The following is a 22,521-nucleotide window of genomic DNA, read 5'->3' on the forward strand; positions in this document are numbered from 1 at the left end:
GTGTCTATATAGTCTATTTCTATGTAACATTTGGATTTTTTGGCAAAGATACTTGGAGCCTATTTCACGATGGGAAAAGAGGCAACAGGGACGTGACTTTAGCTAAGGACTACACAAGTAGCCATTCATGAGAATGCCGCCTTCATTAGAATGTGAGCCCCTGAGGGCAGGACTTGTTTTTCTTTGCATCTCTCAATCTTAGAAGAGCACTGGGCCCATAGTGGATTGATTGGACTTAGGAGGGCAAAAGAAGCTCCACTGAGCAGAGATCCCTTGGAGAAGGCAGAGAATTCAGGAAAAGGAGAGAGGTTGAAGGGAGCTGGCCTGTGCTTGGACATTGAATGGAGTCCTCAGCCAGCTGCCTTTCTCTGATCCTCAGTTTCCTCACTGGTCACAGAAGAGGGATGGACCCATAAGTCTTTCTTCCTTTCAGCTTTGATGATTCTAGACTTTCCAGATTTAACAAGACAGGGAAGAAAGTGGGAAAAGGAGCCAAGAGTGAGATTTGAAATTCTCCCTCCTGCCTGTATTTCTCTATATTTCCCTAATATTTTACCTGAGGAAGGTGGGCTGCCTCAAAAGAACAAAAGGGTGACTGAGTCAGAGATCTGAGTTCCAACTGCTTCTGTCCATAGTATTTGTATGCCTTTGGCAGGTAATTTACCTCTCTGAGCCTCAGTTTCTGTAACAATGAGGACCTTGGTCTAGCCTCTGGAGGCCTTCTTGTTCTAGAGCAGTGGGCACCTGAAGCAGACGCCGGCAGGGTCCTGCTCTGGTGAGGGGTTTGGGTGGAGGACTTCTCCATCCTTCTTTGTCCCACCCGGCTAGCGGAATCGTGAGAGGCCCGTGACTGAGGGCTGGAGCCCCATCGGTGCGTTGGTGAGATTGTGAGGAGCTGGTAAACTGGGGAGAAAGAAAGACTCGGCGTGGGGGAAAGGGAGGGAATTGGTCTGGCCTGGAGCCGACGTCCTGTGTGATTCTGGGTGGCGCAGTTGGGGTGGGGGAAGAGCTGGGAGACGGAGGATGGGTGGCAGGCCATGATGGGGCTTGGAGGCTGGTTTTCCATTCCTACTTCCCTCCCTTTGTGCCCAATCTTTCTGGGCATCTGCCTGTGCCAGCTGCCCACACAGGCTGGGAACCACTCCTGACGCGTTCTCCCCCACACAGAGCAAGGGGAGAGGTTCCGAGGAGGACACAAACAACTGCTTTCTCCCAGCAGTGCCCAGGAGCTCAGGGCAGGAGCCCACCAGAAGGCCCCAGATGACCTTTCTAGGGCAGATTCCCCGAGGGAAGCCACTGCCCTCCCTCCGGTGGGAAACTCGGCTTTTGGAGAGCCGGGCCCATTGCCTCAGGTGCCCCTGACCAGGGCTGGCCTCTCCCAGGGAGCAGGGAAAGAGACAAAGGAAAGGGAGGGGAGAGATGTCCCCACTGAAAGCTGGTATCAGATCCCTCTGAAGCGGCTCTGGAGTGAGCTTCATCCTCTGCCTGCACCAGCACCTACAAAGGAAGGATTCATTCTGGGGCAGATTTGAGAGTCCGGGTCTTAGGGCCCCTGATCCTGAATACGCTTTGCTTTCTGTGAATCCTTAGACTTCTGGTGGCAGAGAACAGGAAAGCTGCTTGTTCCCTGGAAAGAACCTGGGCATCTACTTCAACAACCTCATTTAGCAAATGGGGAACTGAGGTCAGGAGGCTGCCATCTCAGGGGGATTTTCAGAGAGGCAGGATTTGAATGTGGGTCCTGAAACTTCAAACTCAGAGTCTTTCTAATGGGATCAGTTCAGAACTGAAGCATGGTGGGATACAGGTCCTTCCAGTTCTCTTGCTCTTCTAGCTCCATGAAGCTTCCTTGCCAAAGAACTATGGGTATGATGGGAAGGGACAAAGAAGTCTCCTGGTTTTTCCTTCCGCCTTGTCCTTAAATTCTCATTGTTGACATCACCTTAGAACCATAGAATTTAAGAACTGGAAGAGATCTTAGCAGCCATTTTACCTCACCCATACTTGAACAAAAATCTTTTTTTTTTTCTTCCCTTTTTTGGGTTTTATTTTCTTTTACAACATGTCTAATATAGCAATTGCTTACCTGAGTAAATGTATCAAATTGCTTGCCTTCTCCAGAAGGAGGGGAGTGAGGGAGGGGGAGAATTTGAGACTCAAATTATTAATTTTTTATTAATTCATATTAAATTTTTTATATGTAATTGATATTGAAAAAAATTGATAAAAATTAAAAAAAAATCTCCCTTCTAACAAACCCACGAAGAGATTGATGACATCCAGTTTCTGGATGGAAGAAGACCCCCGGTGGGTGTGAGGAGGGGCAGCCCATTCTCAATGGGGCAGTTCTAGCTAGTGGGTACTTTTTTTCTGATACCAAGCTTGAATCTGCCTTCCTGCCACCTCTACCCATAGTTCCTGGTTCTGCCCTTATGCCCAGACAAAATACGTCTAACCCTTTTTTAGGATAGTTTTTTAAACACTCAAAGCTGCTATCAGATCTCACTCCTCTGCCCCCAGCTCTTCTAGACTAATCATCCCCTGTGATTTTAATAGATTCATGTGATACAGACTCAAGGCCTCCATCACCCCTGTTCTAATGCCCTTTTTAGGACTAGGAGAGAGCTGCCTCCAGGCTACGTCCCCTGGACAGCTCCCTTTAGAAAAGATTCATTGATTAATCAATTTCCATCTCATAAGGCAAGGACAGCCTGGGATGAGGGGACAAGTCTTAGAACCTGGACAGAACTTAGAGGTTGTCTCTCACCTAATCTCTCCACCAAAGAAGGAATTCTTCTCTACAGAATCTCTGACAAGATGGTCACATGGCCTCCCTCTGCTTGAACATTGTCAGACAGTTTTTCCTTGTATTGAGACAAAACCTCCTTCCTTGTAATATGTCCCTGTTTTTCGAGCTGGGCTCTGTAGACACATTTATCCAGCTCCTGAATGTATATTGTCTTCCCCTGTTAGAATATAAACTTCTTGAGGGCGGGGGGATAGTCTTGCTTGCTTGTATTTGTATCCCTGGGGAGTGTGTGGGGAGTGGGATATAGTAAGCACTCAATATATAATCAAATATAAAGTGTTTTTGCAACTTTAAATCCTATGTAAATGTTAGTTCTTATTCCATCCATTCAAACAGAATAAATCCCGTTCATCCCGCATATAGGGCAGCTAGGATGGAGGGCTTCCAGGTCTGGAGTCAGAAACTCAACTTCCTGAGTTCAAATACTGGCTCAGATACTTGTGAACTGTGGGACTCTGGGCATGTCACTTCACCCCCGTTTGCCTCAGTTTCTTTATTTGACAAAAGAGCTGGAGAAGGAAGTGGCCAATTATTTCAGTATTCTTGCCAAGAAAACCCAAAATGGGGTCATAAAGAGTGGAACACAATGGAAAAACGACCAATCAACAACAAACCCTGCACACAGAGGATCTTGAGACAGTTGAAGATGATGGCAGTACTCTCTAAAAGTTAAAACATATCGTTTTGCTCTCCGTATGATCCTGAACAAGTCACTTACAAAACCAGAGAATTTCAGAGTTGGATGGAGCTCAGTGTCCACCTAGTTCAAAGAAATCCCAACTCTGATATCCTAAATCTTCAGCCTGGAGCCCTCCACAGAGGGAGGAGTCCACTGGTTCCTGAAAAGCCTGTTTTACCCTGGGAGGCCTCCGGGGGCCAAGAAGTTCCTGCCATTAAGCTTCAATTTGCTGCTTTCTAACTGCCCTCTCCCCCCAGTGGTCCTGGATATGCTGGCCAAATAACCCTCCCAGCCTCTTCTCTACATGATGCCTCTTCAATATTTGAAGGCGGCTATCACATCCCTCCTGAGCCTTCTTCCCTGGTTCCTTCACTGGATCCTCAGATCGAATGAAGGGGAGTAAGCACTTCAGCATTAAGAGCAGCTTGGAGTAATGGTAGGATCCAGGGGCAGGGCAGCTTATTCTCCTTTCTGGGTCTACCTAACATGGGGCTAGCAATAGCACCTACTTCACAGGGCTACTGAGGTAGCAAGTAAAATGAGATAATCTGTGTGAAGTATTCTGCAAACCTTACATTGCTTTATAAGAATTAGTATTACTATTTTTACATTCAGCTCAATGCTCCAGCCTATAAAGATCCTTTTGCACCTTGACTTTGCGGACATGTCCCTCCCATCTCTGTCTTCTTAAAATTTGTTGAACGTGCATTTTATACCTTTATCCATGTCACCGATAAAAATCTCACATAGCACGGGACAGAACTCAAATCCCAGAGGTACTCCCCTAGGGACTTTCTGAATTGATAGACAAGGAACTTTAATAACTCCTCTCTGGATCTGATGACTTAGCTATTTCCAGTCTCCTGAATACAGTACTATTGTCAAGTCTGTATCGCCATCATTTTTTTTTTCCCACAGAAAAGAGATATTTTCTAGCAGCCAACTAAACAAAAGTTACAGTGTTTACCTCCATCATTCAAGCAGCATTATTAAAACAGGAAGTGAGGTTGGTCTGGAAGGATCTATTCTTGAAGTCTTGCTGTGTCTTTTCAATCGCTGCTTCCCTTTCTAGGATTACTAACTGTCCCTTTGGCATTGTGTTCTAGGATTTTGCCCACAATAAAAGTAAAATTCGGTGACCTAGAAGTTGCTCGAGACATCTTCATCTCCTGTTTGGAAATTAGTGTCCCCGTCCTTCTTAACTCTTTCTTTCTCCACTGCTTTGAAGGACCACTAATGGTGGCTCAGCAGTTGTAAGGTCCACTTCTCACCACATCTGGGGTATCGCTCATTTGTGCCGATGACTAACTCTCATCGAGGGGAGCTAGATGTTCTCACACCGTTCCCCCATTTCTTGGCCACTCTGGGCTTTGGTTTCCTCACTAGTAAAGGTGAGGGGGAGATGGCCAGAGAAATGATCTCTCTTTCAGATCTACATCATAAAAACTCTGGTCTGGTCTCCGGGCTAAGGATCTTCACTTCCTTCTACTCGCCTTCAGACGATACGATCCCAAGTCCTGCAGGATCCCTTGGGCTACTTTATCTAGAAGACAACTAGTTGGCACAGTGGATGAAGAGAACTGGGCCTGGAGCCAAGAAGACCTGAGTTCAAATTCAATCTGAGACACTTAGAAGCTGTATCACTCTGGACAAGTCCCTATTTCTGTCTGCCTCAGTTTCCCCTTCTATAACACTCCCAGGAGTGCTGTGATAATATATGTATTATGTCACCTGGCCTGGTACACAGTAGGTGTTTTATAAATGCTTTTCCTCTTGAGCATCCTCTTGTCGGTTTGTGACTCAGACCTGGCTTAACTCACCCAGCCGAGGACAGGAGAACTAGCACTTCTCTCACTCTGCATGTGAGACCTCCCTTAATTCAACGTACACAGATATGGTTCAGGGCCTTTGTGTGTGGGGAGGACGGGAGCGGAGGATGGCGGTGCTGGACAAGGGCCCCGCGGGCATGGATGTCTGGGTCTCTGGGCAGAGGGCTAGGTGGCTGTGGGCTCCGGGGCCTGGCACCTTCCACCCCCCAACTCTAAACCCCAATGCCCTGGCCCGGCTGCCCACGGCGCAAGGGCCATTCAGAAAGTGGTGGAGGCCGCCATCTAGTGTCCAGGCTGGAGAAGGTACCCTACGGCTAGACGGGTGGCTGCCTCAGGGTGGCCCGGAGGGCTGGGAAGGCTGAGCTGCGGGCCCCAGGCTGGGGTCCAGCCCTGACGTTGCCCAGTGGTGGGGAGGGCTCTCTGGGAGGCCGCTCTCCTGAGTTTTTCCAGAGGGAACCTGGGATTTCCCTGAGGCTGCTGCTCTCCCGGATTCTGGAGCCGTACCAGAGGCACAGCCGCCCCCAGGGAGTGGTCTTGGAGGGCTCTGCATCCCCAGGAGAAGAAAGGGCCTATCTGAAGGAGCTGGGCTGAGAGGCAGAGGAGCGGGGCCTCCGTCGTGGCTCTGCTGTCTGCAGCCGGGGCCTGAAAGGGTTGGACTGGAGAATTTCTGAAAACCTCCAGGTCGCAGCCCTCTGATCCAAAATGTCGGCCGGCTGTCAGTCATTCCTTGAAGGCAACATCTGTTAAACTGACTCCACTCCTGTAAGCCCTTTAGCTGGCACCTTGGAGAGATATAGAGGCGGGATGAGGGAGGCCCCAGAGCCTTTGCTCAGACTTTGCGTTAGCTGTTCAAGGAAGGAAGGATTCTAGGTCTGGCTCTCTCCCTCTTCCTCCCTCCTCTCATTTTCTCTCATTCTCTGCCTCTGTCTGTGTCTCTCTTTTTCTCTCTCATTCTCTGTCTCTGTGTCTCTCATTCTCTGCCCGCCTCCCTCATTCTCTCTGATTCTGTCTCTGTCCCTGTCTATCTCTGTCCTCCTCTCATTTCATTAGTGCATTAAGAACTCCCAAGGAACAAACTCCCTCTATTACAGCACATCAGTACCTGCTCTGCAACTTTTAGTTTTCTAGAGTTGCCTGGGGGGAGTTGCCTAAAAGGTGAAGTAATTTTCTGAGGGTCACGAAGCCAGTTTATCCAGAGGTAGATCTTCTCCATCTGATTTCTGCTCAAATGTAACGGTTCCCTGCTGAGGGGTTGCTCAAAGGGCCCTGAATGCCTGTGGATATTGGACAAATGATTTCTCTATCATTGAGGCTCAGTTTCTTCATCTCTAAAATGAGTGGGCTGACCTGGAGGAGTTCTGAGGTCCCCTTCTGGTTTTAGATACTGCCTTCTTATAAATGGCTCTTTTCAGAGTTCTTCTCCTAGAGCGCATTCTGACAGCAAGACCCTGCATGGCGCCCACCCTAGTGGGCTTTCGGCCTGGGCTGACTGTGGTCACTTCCCTGAATCAGGTTCTCCATGGAGCTTCTCTGCCCTGGAACAACTGTGACAAGCAGAGGGTTTGTCTGGATGAAGCTGGTTGGGGAGAAGTGACCATGCTATGATCCTAGATCTGAGAGAAGATTTAGAACATCCCATTCTCTTGATGGTTGATTTTCTGAGGCTGAGGCCCTGAAGCTCCCTTCCATTGAAACTGGCTCTGCTCTCAGTAGGACATTTGACATTTTCCCCCATCTGGTGGAGCAGGTCAGCTAGCTTTCTGCTCCTGGCTCTGCCACTCACTGGTGGGACCATACTAGGGTCACAATCTTTTTAGGTACTAATTTCTTCCATCTAAAGTTAAGTATTGGAGTTAATGATCTCTGAGGATCCTTCCAATTTTAGATTTATACACATTAATGCGTCAGTGACAGCTCCACATTTCGGAGCCCAAGAACAGCTGGGCCAAGAATTACACAATGTCCTCCATGTAGGTATTAGGGCATGGACAGCAACAGTAATACTGGCTGTATAATTTTAAGGTTTATAAAGTTCTACCTGAGAAACTTGAGGTAAATTATCACCATTTTGCAGATGAGCAAAATGAGAGTCTGAGATATTCATCACTTAGATCTGTCGGTCTATTTATCTATAAAACTGAGAATTCATAACTAGAAGGGAATTTAGAGACCCTCTAGTTCAACCCCTTCATTTTACAGATGAGGAAACTGGAGATGCTTTACTTAAGGTCTCTGAGGTACAAAGTACCAGAGGTGAGAGTGGAATCCAGTCATCAGCACTAATTCTCTTTCCACTGTACCACACTGGCTCCCATATTGAAGAATATCACACCCATGATAAGTATCTAATATCTTATGATATCATCCCAGTTCTCCTAGATCTGGACCCGGAGTTCTCTCCACTTCTCCATGACAACGCTTGTTGGGATGAAGGCTCCCCGAAGCCTGTAGAAGAGGCAGTCAGCAGGACCTGCCTCAGATCCTAACTAGCTATGTGAGCCAAGGGAAAACTCATTTTCCTTTTCTAGGTCTCAGGTTCCTCATGTTTAAAATGGGTGAGCTGAGCAATGGTGATTGCTGTTAATCCTGTTACCCCATTTGAGATTTTCTTGGCACAGATACTGGAGTAATTTGCCATTTTTTTTCTCCAGCTCATTTTACAGATGGGGGAATGGAGGCAAATAGGGCTAAGTGGTTTGCCCAGCACCCCATGGCTAGGAAGTATCTGAGGTTGAATTTGAGCTCAGGGAGATGAGTGTTCCCAACTCTGGGCACTGGTGCTGCTATGGCCTGTGAGCTGAGCCAAATGGCCCTAAGATCCTAGAAGCTCTAATCTACCTTCCCATGATCCTAAGAAAGGGACAAAGACTCCTTGGGACATTAAAAGTTGAGGTAGGGTTGGGGGAGGTGAGCACAAGGGACTAGGGTGGGGAGCAGGAGCAATGATCTTTAACCTCACCAGGCTCCCCACCATTTTCACCAGAACAAAGCCCCAACCACTTCTCTAACACCCACTGCTCCACAGCCGGGGCTGGCTGGCAGCATCAAGAATGGCAATTCTGGAGAGAAAATGGGCATCTTTCCCTGCAGATGTCCCCTCCCCCTCAGCAGTAGAATGGTTCAGGCTCCACCTCTCTAGGTGGATGTTTCCATGGCAACAGTGGCTCAGCTGGACTACATCCATTTGTGATGAGCCCACCGCCTCTGACTGTAGTCTGCTCTGCGGGAGATTCCCAGCATTCCATTGTGATAATAAAAGACAGGAAGGATGAAAAGGAGCGGGAGTTAGTGGGGTGGGGGCAGGGGATGTGGAAGCTTCCCTCTGGAATTTCAGTTCTTGGATATTTAAATGTTCCATGTAATCATATTAGTCTAGGATTGGTTGTTTTACAGATGAGGAAACTGGGCCAGGAAAGGGGACGTGACTTGCCTTGGGCAGGTACCAAGAGGCAGAGGCAGACGGGGTCACAGAGGAAAGCCCAGGCTTCATGGCCCCCAGCTCTGTGCTCTTTCTATTTTTAAAAAAGCGGTAAATCAACCAATAGCTCGATGTGAACAGAGACAAAAGGAAGGAGAAGGGAGGAAAGATGTAAAGGACACAGTGGGAACAAAGGTGGCCACAAGGGGGCTTTTTAGGGGATGTTGCCTGGAGAAACAGGACACTGAAATGTCAGAACCTCATCCTAACTGGGCAGGGAAATATGGCTGCTGGTCAGAGGGCGCCCACCTCAGGGAGATGGGTGAAGGGATAGTTGAGGAGGAAAGGCTCGGTCCTGTCCAGCCATGACCACACCCCTGGGAACCCATTCCAGCAAGAAGCAGATTTGGGGATCCCCCAATCTGAGGGAGGCAGTTATGGCTGACTCAGAAGGCTATGGCAGAGGTTATCTGCCCCACTTTGGGAACGTAGGCAGCGCAGGCTGCCTCAACAGACCAGAATCTCCCATGTCTGGAAGAGATCAAAGTGGCTTCCTTGGGCCAGATCTCGTTCTGGGCCCCAGTAATGGGGGCTGACCTTTCTCCTGGGGGAAGCAGCAAAGTCCCGTAGAAACGAGAGGAAGAAGATGGCAGCTTCCTGATGTCTGTTATGATCCCCAAATCTCCAGAGAAGGATCAGAGGATTTAAAGCTGGAAAAACCCTTAGATCATTCTGTCCGGCTCCCTTTGACCCGAAGTGCTGATATCATACAGGTACCTGGTTCTTACTAGATACTTACTGGATACTAGATTGCATTCACAATACACAAGCTGACTAAATCCTTTGGCCTCTTAAGGGATTTCATATCTCCTCCCCCCACCCCACCTACCCCCAGCTTCTCCTAAAAATGATCTATGGCAGAAGCTTATTTTTAAAATCCCAACTGGAACTGAAGAGGGCTTCATGTTTCTCTTCCCCTTCTCTCTGTCCTTTTTGGGGCCCCTGCCCCCCCCCAGACCTCCGAAGCTCGATATTCTGGGGTTCAGTTGACCATCTCAGGATTCTGAATGGCAATTTCTCATTTTCCTCGTTCCTATGCTGCCCTCTGGTGGCAAGATGAAGACTTGACTTTCTCTGAGACAATCAAAGTTGTACTCTGGGTTACCTGGGACTGGGAAGGGAGGAAACAGTGGAAAAACAAGGCTGAGAAGTGAAGGGGGTTTGCTCTCACTGCCCCTTTGTCCTGAAGGCCGTAGCAGGACACACTCAGAAAGCTCCTTCTGCTGATACCACTCTGCCCTTTAACCTAAGAAATAACCGGAACCCTCTTGTGGGAGCTATAACTAAAGTGGAGCAGATGCTGCTCTGGGCCAGAGCACCCACAGGTACAGACAATCCGCCTTCTCTCTTATTAACCCCTTATACTCCAGCTGCTGAAGTTACTCTTCCACCTCAACTGCTCCCTCCAAAGTTACTAATTCTCTGGCTGCCAAATCCAGCAGCTTTGTTAATCCTCCTTTTCCCTGACCTCTCTGCACCTTCAACACTAGTAATAAGCACGCTCTCCTCCTTGATTTTCTCCCTAGATTTTTGGGCCACCCTTTCTCCTATTTCTCCTCCCACTGATCCGACCGATCCTTCTCTGACTCTTTATCTGGACCCTCCTCCAGAGCATGCCCTTTAACCACAGGTGTTCCTGCGTCTTGGACGCTCATCTCTTCTCCCTCTACACTATTTCACTCAATCTCATCAGCTCTCATGGATTTAATTACGATTTCTATGCCGATGACTCCCAAATCTACCTTTCCAGTTCAGTCTCTTTACTGATCTCCAAACTCTTATCTTCAACTGCCTTTCAGAGGTCTCAAACTTAATGTCCAGTACACTTCATAAACTCAATATGCCCCAAAAGGAAACTCATTTTCCTCCCTAAAACATCCCTGATTTCTCCTGCCCCAACCAAGCCCTTGTCAAACTTTACTGTTACTGTAGAGGTCAATACTGTCCTCCAATCCTCCCAGTCCTCAAAACTTGGGGCTCATCACTATTTCCCATCCTCACCCTCACCCATTTCTAAGCCTACCATGGCCTGCCAATTTCACCTTTGCTGCATCTCTCCAATACTGCCGATACTCCATTACCCTGACCCTGCTTCCCCTCTGTGCAGACCCTCAGCACCTTACACATGGGTTATTGCCGTGGCTGCTGGTGGATCTGCCTGCCTCAAGCCTCTCTCCACTCTGGCCATCCTCATTCAGCCCCAAAGTCGTCTGGTCTGATCAGGTCATCTGCTTACTCAATAAACTCCAGTGGCTTCTCCCTATCACGTCCAGGATCAAACACAAAATGCTCTTTGGCCTTCACCTAGTCCGCTCCTACCTTAAAAAATATCTACTTATAGTAGACTTACTACTTACATTCTGTCTACTTACATCCTGCTCCCTGATACGTTCGCTAGGGTCTGGGGGCACCGGCCTCCCAGCTGTCTCAGAAACAAAACCTTCCATTTCTCCTTGAGACATTTTCTCTGGCTGTCCCATGGGTCCAGCACACTCTCCCTCCTCATGTTTGTCCACTGATTTTCCTGTCTCCCTTTTAAGATTCAACTAAAATTCCCTCTTTTACTGGAAGACTTCCTCAAATTACTCTTCCACCTAAACTGCTCTATTCATTATTTCCTCATATTTGTTTGCTCATGATCTCCCCCGTTAGACTGTAGGTTTCTTGAGGGCAGAGGCTAGTTTTTGCTTCTCTTTGACTTCCCAGTACTTTGTGCAGTGCCTGGAGTGTAGCGGGCTCCTAACAAATGTTTATTGATTGATGGAGAGGTTCTTGACAGTAGCTACAACTGCAGGTGTCCCATAGTGGATTGGCATTTGCATCTGAACTACTAATTCAATTGCTATAAAGAACATCTGGTAAGGAAGTCTCCATCAAGGCAGATCAATCCCTGCTTTGTGATTCATGGTCTTCCAGTCTGGGGGCACTAAGAGGTAAAATGTCCTGTGCACGGCCATCTTGCTGGTAGGTCAGAGGCAGGGCCTGTACTGAGAGTCCTTGACTCTACTTTCCCATGAATGATGGACTAAGGTCAGAAATTAGCATTCTGTCCCACGTCCTTAAGCCACTCCATGTCAGATGAGTGCTTTCCTCCCTCCTTGGGCCCTTCTCCCATGGTCTCTCTCAACACGGCCCTCGTGTGCTGCTTGTCCAGGTGCCAGATGACCCTCTCCCTCCTACCATCCCTAACCCTTAGTCATTTGATTCCTTACCTTCTCCCCACCTTTCTCAGCCTGCAGGACACTCTTCCCCAGGTCTGTCACATGCCCTGTCCCCACTAGGTTAGAACTTTGGGCTTCACTCTTACAGCAATTAGAGATTGAGCGTTTCTTGGTGATCTCTTGCTTTTACAGCTCTGGCTTGCCAGCCTGGTCTCCTGCAGCTTCTAGCTAGTGCATGGAGATGAGCCATTCAGCCCCAGACCGGAGCCTGGATCAGAGGCTTGATATGATGCTTACCTGGGACAATGAGACTTCTCTCAGAGGGGAGACCACCCAGAGCAGGGGCCCCAGAAACACGACCTCCTCGTTCTACAGCAGAAACAAAGGCCTACAAAGGGGACATAACATGGTTGGAACCTTGGGCTCAGGGTCCTGCCTGAAAATCAGACCTGCTCTGTCATTTTGGGCAGGGCACCTCCTTCCTGCCCAAGAAAGATCTAGAGCTCAGAGGGAAAACCGAGGTCCAGGCAGGTAAAGCGACTTTATAAGTAGTCAATGTCAAAGTCCAAGGCAGGATTGGAAGTCGGGTCCGCTGAGTCCAGAGTCTACCATATCTCCCCCACTTCAGTTTGTCCTAGTAGGTACGACCTATGGAGTTGAAGGACTTTGCCCTCATACAGATGATAAAGAAGATTTGAACTCAGGTCTTTCTGATTCTGAGCCCAGAACTCTCTCCATTATTCTGGGCTCTTTTCTTTCAAGGTCAGAAGCCTGGCCTTGGAGAAGAACTGATCCCAGGAAACCGAGGCTCTCTCGCTCAGTGTGACTCTGGGCAAGTGAAGTCCCCTCCCTGGCTATTCTCTCTTCTGCTGGACACCATCAGTGACCTCTGAGGAAAGCCACTAAGTAACTTGGAGGTGGCTGATTAATTCTTGTCGGTTATTGCTACTTTAATAAATGTTGAATTGATTTGGCCTGAATTAGAATGACCTGAGTTTAAATCCATTGAACTGAAAGCAAGAAGATCAGAGTTCAAATATAGTCTTAGCCATTTATGATCCCGGGCAAGTCACCTAACTGCTGTCTGCCTCAATTTCCCCATCTGCAAAATTAGATAGTAGCAGAACCTGCCTCCCAGGATTGTTTGTGAGGGGGGGAAAAGACATCTGGGAAATTCTGTGCAAACTTTAAAGTGTGCGGTAAATGTGAACTACGATGTGATCCTGTCTCAGGCGGTCTAGACCCTGTATCCCTCAGTCTCCTCACCTGTAAAATGGACATTATCACAGCACCTACCTCCTTGTGTCGCTTGTGAGGATGGAAGGAGGTAACATGTAAAACACTTCAGTAACCTTAAAGTACTGCACAAATGCCATTACGGGGAGGGGTTAGGTGAGCCCTAAGGGAGGGGGTGTCCAGCCAAACCCTTCTGACCTTTCATTCTGCTGAGGGTTTTTGTGCAGGGGTTAGCCACAGGATCGCGAAGGCAGGCTGGTCTACTGCACCATTTTGAGAAGCACGGCTTGGGAGAGACAGAAGCAATTTTGGATCTATACCTTCCTCAGGTATAGATCGTCATAATCAAGAGAAGGCAATTAATTACATGCAAATGATCTTGATGCCCTTGTGTGTGTGCAATGAGAGATGGCCCCGCTGGTGGCGCTGGTTGGGAAGGAAGCGCCAGCAGCTTACCTCTGGGTAAGACCACTCTGGGGAGTAGTCGGTCACCATGAAGACTCGCCCACTCTGCTGCAGCAATCCCAGGGTGCTTTGGGCCGCGGTGGCCGCAGAGACCACCTCGGCCACATGCATGTAGGCCATGGTGCCGGCCCCGCTCTCGGCGCTGCTCAGCTGCATGCCGCCCTGCTGGGGGCTGCAGCAGGGGATGCACATCTCGGCCTGGCCGAAGGAGGCTCGGTTGCCATCTTCGGCCTGCGAGAGCCCCGCGCCGTCCCCTGACACGAGCTGGTGTCCGTAAATAGTATTGCTCCCACCTTCCACCGAGATGAAGTCGTTGATCAGGTCGGAGAACTGGTTGCTGAAGGAGATGTCAAAGTGGTCCAGACTCAGTTCCATGTTAGAAGAGTTATGGAGGCTGTGGTGGGCCACGGGGTAGAGCCCCTGGACCATGTTCCCCTGGAGGATGGGGATGCTGCCCCCGTTCCTGAGGCTCCCGTTGGCTTCGGGCTGCATGTAGTGTTCCGAGCTGCAGCTCTGCAGCTCCCCGGATTTGAGCATGTTCTCGCCCCCTTCGGTGGGCTGAGAGGTCTCCATGGGAACTTCTGCCTCTGCAGCGATGGTCTGGAAGTTGGCCTGGAACTGCATGAGCTGGAGGGAGGACGTGGACTCTATCCTGGTCTCCACAGAACCGTTGCAATTGGAGGGGGTCGCAGGGGCCTCCGTCTTGACGGTCGCCATCCCTAACGGCACAAAAGAGCTACTTGAATCATTGAGATTAGTGTGGGTGCTCTGTTCTAGGGGGATAGGTTTGCTGGCATCCTGCAGAAAGAAGCTAGGGGAAGGGGTCTGGTGGACGTGGGGGCTGTGGACAGTCTGGCTGAAACTAGAAGCATAGTCCTTGTTGGAGTCTATAGCACTGAAGTCCATTTGCTCCAGGGTGGTACTGGGACTGAGCCCCCCGCCCGAGGGGAGCAGGCTGGAGCCGGCTGACAGCGTGAGGGAGTTGGATGTGCTAGAGGAGGAGTACGCTTCTTTGGACATCTGCTGCTCAAAGGACGTGTCCTCGGTCTTGATTTCCTTGGCGAGGGCCGCGCTGAAGCTGAAGCTGACCCGCTCGGCCGTGGGGGACTGCCTCATGTTGGGGCCCATGGCCTCCGTTTTCAGGCCCCCACCCCCGTAGGTCTGTCCCTGTTTGGGGTTGTTGAGGAAACAGTCCGGGTCAAAGTTCATGGTGGTTTCCGGGATCTTGCGGCCGCCGTCCAGAGTGGTGGAGAGCACCAGCTCCTCGGACACGTTGGCGGGCAGCATCCGACAAGCGCCCGCCTCCCGGGGGAAGGCGAACTTGTGCCCGTCGGAGCTCACTGCCAGGACGGAGCCTGGCCGCCCGCCCGAGAGCAGGTGCTGTGGAGGCCGCCGTGGGGACTATGGTGTGACCGCCTCGTTGGTGACCTCGGACATGAAGACGGTGGCGCTCTGGGACAAGCTCCCCATCACCGAGGCCACCGCCATGCTGGACACCCCCGTGACCACGGGGCTCGGCCATACGGGGTGCTGTTCAGCCCGCTGCTGATGGACACGGGCGAGTTCTGGGTGGTGTCGGGGACCTCCACCTGGTTGGTGGAGGACACCTCGGTGCTGTTCTGATGCAGCAGGACGGGCTTGGCCACCTTGCCGTTCCTCTTCTCGCGGCTCGAGCCCTTTCCGTGACTGTGCTCGTTCTTGCCTTCGGAGACATCGTTATTTTGTACCTCTGAGTGAGCGCTGTACCCACCTGTCCGCGGCTCGACCTTTGGTGATATGATGCGGTGTTTGGCACTGTTACACTTGTGATGCACACTGCTGCCTGCTCCTGGCCGAGACAAACAACAGCGCGCGTTAGAGACGCCGCCGCCGCCGCCTTCCGCCCGAGACCCCACAGCTAAAACCCCGACCGGAAGTGCCGCGGCGCTCCCCAACCCCACCTTCTTCTACAGGGAGACCGGAAGTGCACGGCTCCCCAACCCCACCCCTCTTCTGGGAGACCGAAGTGCCAAGGGCCCCCAACCCCGACCCTCCTACAGGGAGACCGGAGTGCCACGGGCCCCCCAACCCCCCCTCTTCTGGGGACCGGAAGTGCCACGGCCCCCCAACCCACCCTTCTTCGGGAGACGGAGTGCAGGCTCCCCAACCCCACCTTCTTCTTAGGGGACCGGAGTGCCAGGCACCCCCAACCCCACCCTCTTCTCAGGGAGACCGGAGGCCAGCTCCCCAACCCGACCCTCTCAGGAGACCGGAAGTGCCAGCGGCTCCCCAATCCCACCCTTCTCAGGGAGACCCGGAAGGTGCCACGGCACTCCCCAACCCCACCTCTTCCTACAGGGGCCGGAAGTGCCCGGCCCCCCAACCCCCCTCTTCTACAGGGAGACCGGAAGTGCCACGGCGCTCCCCAACCCCGACCCTCTTCTACAGGGAGACCGGAAGTGCCACGGCGCTCCCCAACCCCGACCCTCTTCTACAGGGAGACCGGAGTGCCATGGCTCCCCAACCCCACCTTCTTCTCTGGGGAGACCGGAGTGCCATGGCCTCCCCAACCCACCCTCTTCTCAGGAGACCCGGAAGTGCCATGGCTCCCCAATCCCACCCTCTTCAGGGAGACCGGAAGTGCCACGGCACTCCCCAACCCCACCCTCTTCTACAGGGAGACCGGAAGTGCCACGGCGCTCCCCAACCCCACCCTCTTCAGGGAGACCGGAAGTGCCACCGGCCCCAACCCCGACCCTCTCAGGGAGACCGGAAGTGCCACGGCACTCCCCAACCCCACCTTCTTCTACAGGGAGACCGGAAGTGCCACGGCACTCCCTCACCCCCTGCCCCTCTTATACAAGGAGACCGGAAGTGACACTGTACTCCCCAACCCCACCTTCTTCTACAGGGAGACCGGAAGTGCCACGGCACTCCCCAACCCCACCCTCTTCTACAGGGAGACCGGAAGTGCCACGGCGCTCCCCAATCCCACCCTCTTCAGGGAGACCGGAAGTGCCACGGCACTCCCCAACCCTGACCCTCTTCTACAGGGAACAGGAGGAAATCTCCCACCCTCTTCTACAGGGACACGGGAGGAGACACCCCCACACACACACCCTCTTCTACTGGGAGATCGGGAGTCCCATGGCACTCCCTCACCCCTGTCCCTCTTCTACAGGGAGACCTGGAAGTGCCACGGCACTCCCTCAACCCCCCACCCTCTTCTACACCAGGGGAAACCCAAACCAGGACTGTTTAGTTCCGGGGTGGAGGTTGGGTTTCTAGGGTTGAAGTTTTACTCAGGAGATTCATCCCAAGTCTAGCTTTCCAGCATTTGGCCTCAGCCTACCCTCCTGTTGTTTAGTTCCTTCACCTGTTACACTGAGCTGAACTTCTCCCTGTTCCCTTAAGACAAACTCCAAATTCTTTACTCCTGACGTTTTCTAGGCTGGAATACCCTCCGCCATCTTTCCTTGCTAAAATCCTACCCAGTGAGAAGTCCAGCCTTTCTAAGCTTATCAGCTCTCCTCTATCCGTCTTTCTGCAAGGACAGGATAACTCCTCCCTCTCTTCCTAACTCCATCATTATTTTTCATCCTTCAGACTGGCCATCGTTTTGGAGAAAAGGGAAAATTCTCCCATCACTCCATCTCAAGTATTCCCCATTGAGAATCTTAAATTCACAAAGACGTAATAGAGAAGAGACATGACCCTTTAATGATCATATCTAATTAAGGAACTGAAAGGAGTGGGGCAATCTCATCCCAGGGAGCAAATAAGAGGATTGGGAAAGCAGACACATTAGACTACGAGTCAAGGAGGCCTCTGGGCCTCTGAAGGCAAAGGGGGTTAAAGGAGTGGCCCACTGGAGTGGGGGCCCTGCCGCTGGAGCTCGGGCCTCTTGCTGATGGGGGCACATGTGTGTTGGAGCTGACACGTGTGTTGGAGCTGACATCTTTTATCCTTCCTGCCACTGTCTCCCATTCACTGAGAGAACATTTGGATAAGTTGATCAGGGCCTCATTCAGATTGCTGTTCCCCGGCCCAGAGCCCATCCTTGTCTGACTGGAGATGGATAATGGCCCCGGCTCTCTTTCTGGCTTGTCACTTTGGGGCACCCGCTGTGTGATTTGAGCCCTAATCCTTCTCCTCTAGTTGGAAATCAATACCACAAGCAGAGAAGTGAGAGCACTCTGGTCAGGATGGCAGAGGTGGGGGCCCGTCCTGCCCCTGGGTCAGCCAGCCAGGAGCTAAGCGGCTCCCATGATGGGGGCCCTGCTCCACCCCAGCCTCACGGCCAGCCCCCAGGCCCAACTCACCCAAGTTGCCAGTGCAGAGGCAGTTGTGTGTCCGAGGCTGGGGCTTGGTCTGGTGGCTGTCGAGGATCTGCTGCACCAGCTGCTCCACTGAGAAGCCAGAGCTGCTGTTCCCGTTGCTGCACGTCCACTTGATACCATGGACTGTGGAGAAAGAAGAAGACATTTCCCATCAGAGACCACCCCAGTTTCCCCCCACCCCCACCCCAGGAGGCAGCCATCGATTTTTTTGGGTGGCCAGATCTGCAGGTGAAAAGAATGGCATGAAGGGGGGAAATAGGAAGGATGGAAAAACAGACACATTATCTGAAGGGGGCAGGTGGCCCAGAACAGGCTCGCTGGGTACTATCTGTGGTGTCTGATGCTTCTCTCAACATGTCCAGCTTTCTTCCCTCTCTCTCTCTCTGTGTCCGTCTCTCCTTCTAGTTCTCTCTTCTTTTCTCTGTCTCTCTCACACACTTTTTTCCATTTCTTTCTTAGTCTCTCCCTCCATACTTTTCTCTTTCTCTCCATCTCTCTTCTTTCCAATTCTCCCTTCATCTTTCTTCCTAACTTTATCTCTTTGTCTGCCCCTCTTTCTCTTTCATTTCTGTTTTTGTCTCTCCCATATTTTCTCTGTCTTTGTCTCTTTTCTCCTTTCTTTCCCTCTGTTTCCCCATCTCTATCTTATCTATCTGTCTTTTTCCTCTCTCTCTCTTTTCTCCTTTTTCTCTTTCTCCTCCCATCTCCTTCCATTGTCTGTCTGTCTCTTTCTGTCTCTTTGTATCTTTTCTCCTTTCTCTCTTTCTCTCCCCATCTTTGTCTCATCTGTCTGTCTGTCTTTTTTCTTTCTCTCCCCCTTTATCCCCCATCTCTGTCTTGTCTGTCTTTCTGTTTCTCTATTTCTCCTTTTTCCTTTCTTGCTTTCTCCTCCCATCTTTGTCTCATCTATCTGTCTGTTTATATCTGTCTGACTGTCTTTTTTCTCCTTTCTCTCCCTCTCTCCCCCATCTGTCTCATCTGTCTGTCTCTTTTTCCTTTCTCTCTTTTTCCCTGCTATCACTTTTCTCCCCCTTTACCTTCTTCATTATCAGTGGGTTTCTCCATCCACTAAGACCCCAGGGTGGATAGCTCCTGAATCCTGAGTTAGGGTGTCTTAGGAAAAGGCTCTCAGACAATTGGGTCTTAGTCCTAATCTTAGCGACCACGTGTAGTGCTGCCCTATGTTCTAGGAGGGAGGGACTTTGTGATATCACAGCTTTAGCTGTGCTCTGAATTCAGGTACTTAATAAATGTGTGTTGAAGTTGTAATTGGATGGTCACTTTTTCAGACATGGGTTTTGTGGCTTTGGAAAATCACTTCTTTTCTGCTCCACAGTTTCTTCATCTATAAGAGCAGTCTGGCATAGATCATTTCAAAGGCCCCCTCCCACCTTTGTCATTCTTTATTCTGGAGCCTTTCCTGCTCTGCATTCTTGGTGTTCTCCTTATGCTCAAGGACCCAGAATTCCTATGTTGGTCAAGGTATGGTGTAACCAGTTGTGGCTAGTCAGATCCTACAAGCTCGGAGGCTCTGCCAATAACACCCTGAAACACCTGGGTGGATCTGTCTCTAAATGTGCACATCTCAGAGTTCTTTTGGGCTGCTGCGCTCCTGGCACAGCCTTCTCTGAGGTTGGATGTGCTGGTGGATGATTCTGTGCCAGTCTCCATGTCTCACAACTGATGGTGAAGGTCTTAGAGGACCTCATACCCTTCATTTGACCTCCATGTGAGATGCTTACCTTATGAGTTCTCCATAAAATACTCTTTTAGGCAAAAATTGGGCCATTGGAGCTGAGCTCTCTGTGGTAGAGTTTGAAGGTTTGGCAGTTCAGTTCCAGAGTTCAGCCCAGTACCTGGTCATGTCCTGTGACCTTCTTGTCCTAAGGCCCTCTTCAACTGATATTTTAAATTTGAACACTCTCCAATTTGAAATTCTTTGGACTTCTTACACTCTCCAATTCCAAAATGAACTCCTCATCTTTCTTGTCCAACGTCTCCTCTCCAAACTTCCCTATTACTGTTGAAGAGTACCTCCAGACTCATGACCCCTGTCTTCCTTGACACATTCCTCCCTCTCACTCACCAGAAGCAACAGTTGCCAAATCCTGCTGATCCTTCTTTTCTCCTCTGACATTTGCCATCCCTTGGCACAGGTTCTTATCATCTTGCTCCTAAATGGTGGCAATGGCCTCCTGGTGACGTCTCTGCCTCAAGTTGCTCCTTACTCAGGTCCAATCTCCACTCAGACCTCAAGGCTATCTTCCTAAAGTACAGATCTGACTGTGTTGCTTTTCTATTCAAAAAGACTTCAGTGGCTTCCTAATTTTTTAGGGTCAACTGTAAAATTATCTGGCTTTTAAAGTTCTCCATAATCTTGTCCTCTCATATTTTTTCTATTTTCTTACATCTGTCTTAGTGTTCTCTATATATCCTGAAATCCAGTGACACTGACCCCCCCTTTGCTGTTTTTACAAGACCCTCCATCTCTGTACTTCTTCCTCCTCTTCTTCCTCCTCCTCCCTTCCTCTTAGTTTCCTTTAAATGTTAGCTAAAGCCTCACTTACAGAATCCTTTCCCTGTCTTCCTTAAAGGGAATGCCTTCCCTCCATGATCATTCTCAATTTATCCTAAACATTCCATGATTGTTTGCATCTTGTCTGCTTTATGAGACCTAGAATTCTGTCAGAGCTGGGACTGCCTTTGGTTTTTAGCTTTTGCCTTTTTTTGTATCCCTAGTAACCTAGCACAGTGCCTGACATGTAGTAGATGCTACATAAATAGTTGTTGACTTGATTTTCCATTTCTAATGGGCCGTGTTTCCTGGCCATTCCCAGCTGTATGTTCAATGTTCTCTCCTGGCTCTGGCATTCTGTGATTGTGTGGGCTCCCCTCTGCCTTTCCTCCCCATTTGCTCACGCCATCTGCATCCTCTGATGTTATCCCTACATCCATTTGCATCTTTGGATGCCCAATCATTTTGCTTCATCTGACGTTGACAAGATGATGCTTGTAAATTATCAGCTTTGGTGGCCTCTGTGGTTCTGGGCAGAGGTCTTCATGTCCTGGGATGCAGACTAGGTCCTTCCTTGTGTACTGAACTGCTACAAATGGCATGTAGAAATCTTGAGCTGCCAGATACCCTTAATTCAATCCAATAAATATTCATTAAAGACCTACTATGTTCCAGGCATTGAACTAAGCACTGAGAATAAAAATAAGAACAAGAAAGATAGTCTGCTCTCAAAGAGCTTATAATCTAGGGAGAGGAATATAACACAAAAAAGGGGAAGCATTAGTGGGGCATAATGCTCTGTGGAGTTAAACTTAGCCTTGCTGAAGATAAAAATGCAGGATTGTATGGAAAGTCCTGAAAATTCTGAGCTCTCTCTCAAGGAAGACTTTGCAGGGAGTTTATTCCTCTAGCCCTCCAATCCCAAGACAAACCCAACAGAGGGAACTGAGAAGGTGAGAATAGCAAAAACTGAGTCAATCAGCATGGTGCTAAGATTTCAGGTGATCAGCTTATCCTGGGGGAGACATGATATTCTTGTGGAGTCACTAAACGGAGCTGCTGCTGGAAAATGGAGAGTTACTTGGATAGTTCTGAACTCTCTATCAAGGAAGACTCTTACAGCTCTCCAATCAAAGAGGAAGGGACCTGTCCCTTTCGTAGCCTGCTGTGGGTAACCAGAGGTGGGGACTCAATTTGATGGGGAAATTCACCAGATCACTTTTTCTAGGAAGGTCCTTCAGGCAGTCAGGGTTAATCTCTTTTTCTAGTGCACTCTTCTCCAGGCTTCCTATGGTGAACCAGTCATCAGAAATTCAGAATTTACTGCAAGCACCATAGTCTTAAAGCTGGAAGGAGCCTTCTCCAACCCTATCATTTTAGATGAGAAAACGATGGCCCTACTGGGGTTTTGACAGAATACATGGCATATATAGGACTATAGCTTTAGATCTGGAAGGGGGATATTAATGGTGCAGCCTTCATTTTATAGATGAAGTTATAGAGGACCCCAGGCTATGGGCTGGTTAGTAGGATACCGTCTAACTTCGATATTCTCTGATTCTGCGACTTGCCCAAGTTCAAGCAATGGCAAAGCCGAGATTTGAACTGACCCAAGGTTCTTCTACCTCCAAAGTCGATACTCTTTCCACCCAACTATGTGGGTGTCCAACTTTCCACCCAGGGCTCCTTCCATTCTGGATGATGTCTTGCGTACTGTTACAGGGTCTCCTCCCAGCATCTCTGATTGGCATTGTGGAGGGACAGCCTCCCAGTTGGCAGTTGAGTTGACCAATCGAAGTTGAGGCCGTGATGGTGGTAGGGTGGGATGAGGGGGGAACCTCTCTTTGGTCCTTGGTCACCTCCCCCCATCCTCTACTCTTCCCAGCCTGACAAGGTTACTTCTTCGGCTGCCTTCCAGGGGTCTGCTCTGATTGCGTTCATTCTGCTGCTTGTTCTCCTCCTTATGTTGTGAAGGTTATAAAATGAAAACCCAGTGAAGGGTGACAGATTGCAAGCAGAGAATCTCTGGA

At 49.9% G+C, this 22,521-nt stretch overlaps 1 protein-coding gene across 1 annotated transcript in view; it reads right to left on the reverse strand.

The window, feature by feature from the left end:
• The window catches only part of CAMTA1 (calmodulin binding transcription activator 1), a 694,264-nt gene that overhangs the window by 111,053 nt on the left and 560,690 nt on the right, over positions 1–22,521 (reverse strand). Inside the window, 3 exon segments of the mRNA XM_031961560.1 lie at positions 13,649–15,180; positions 15,183–15,485; positions 17,959–18,099. Coding sequence (XP_031817420.1) covers positions 13,649–15,180; positions 15,183–15,485; positions 17,959–18,099 — 1,976 coding nt within the window.

The sequence above is a fragment of the Sarcophilus harrisii genome, chromosome 3 (genome assembly GCF_902635505.1).
Source record: "Sarcophilus harrisii chromosome 3, mSarHar1.11, whole genome shotgun sequence".
In the NCBI taxonomy this organism is placed as follows: domain Eukaryota; kingdom Metazoa; phylum Chordata; class Mammalia; order Dasyuromorphia; family Dasyuridae; genus Sarcophilus; species Sarcophilus harrisii.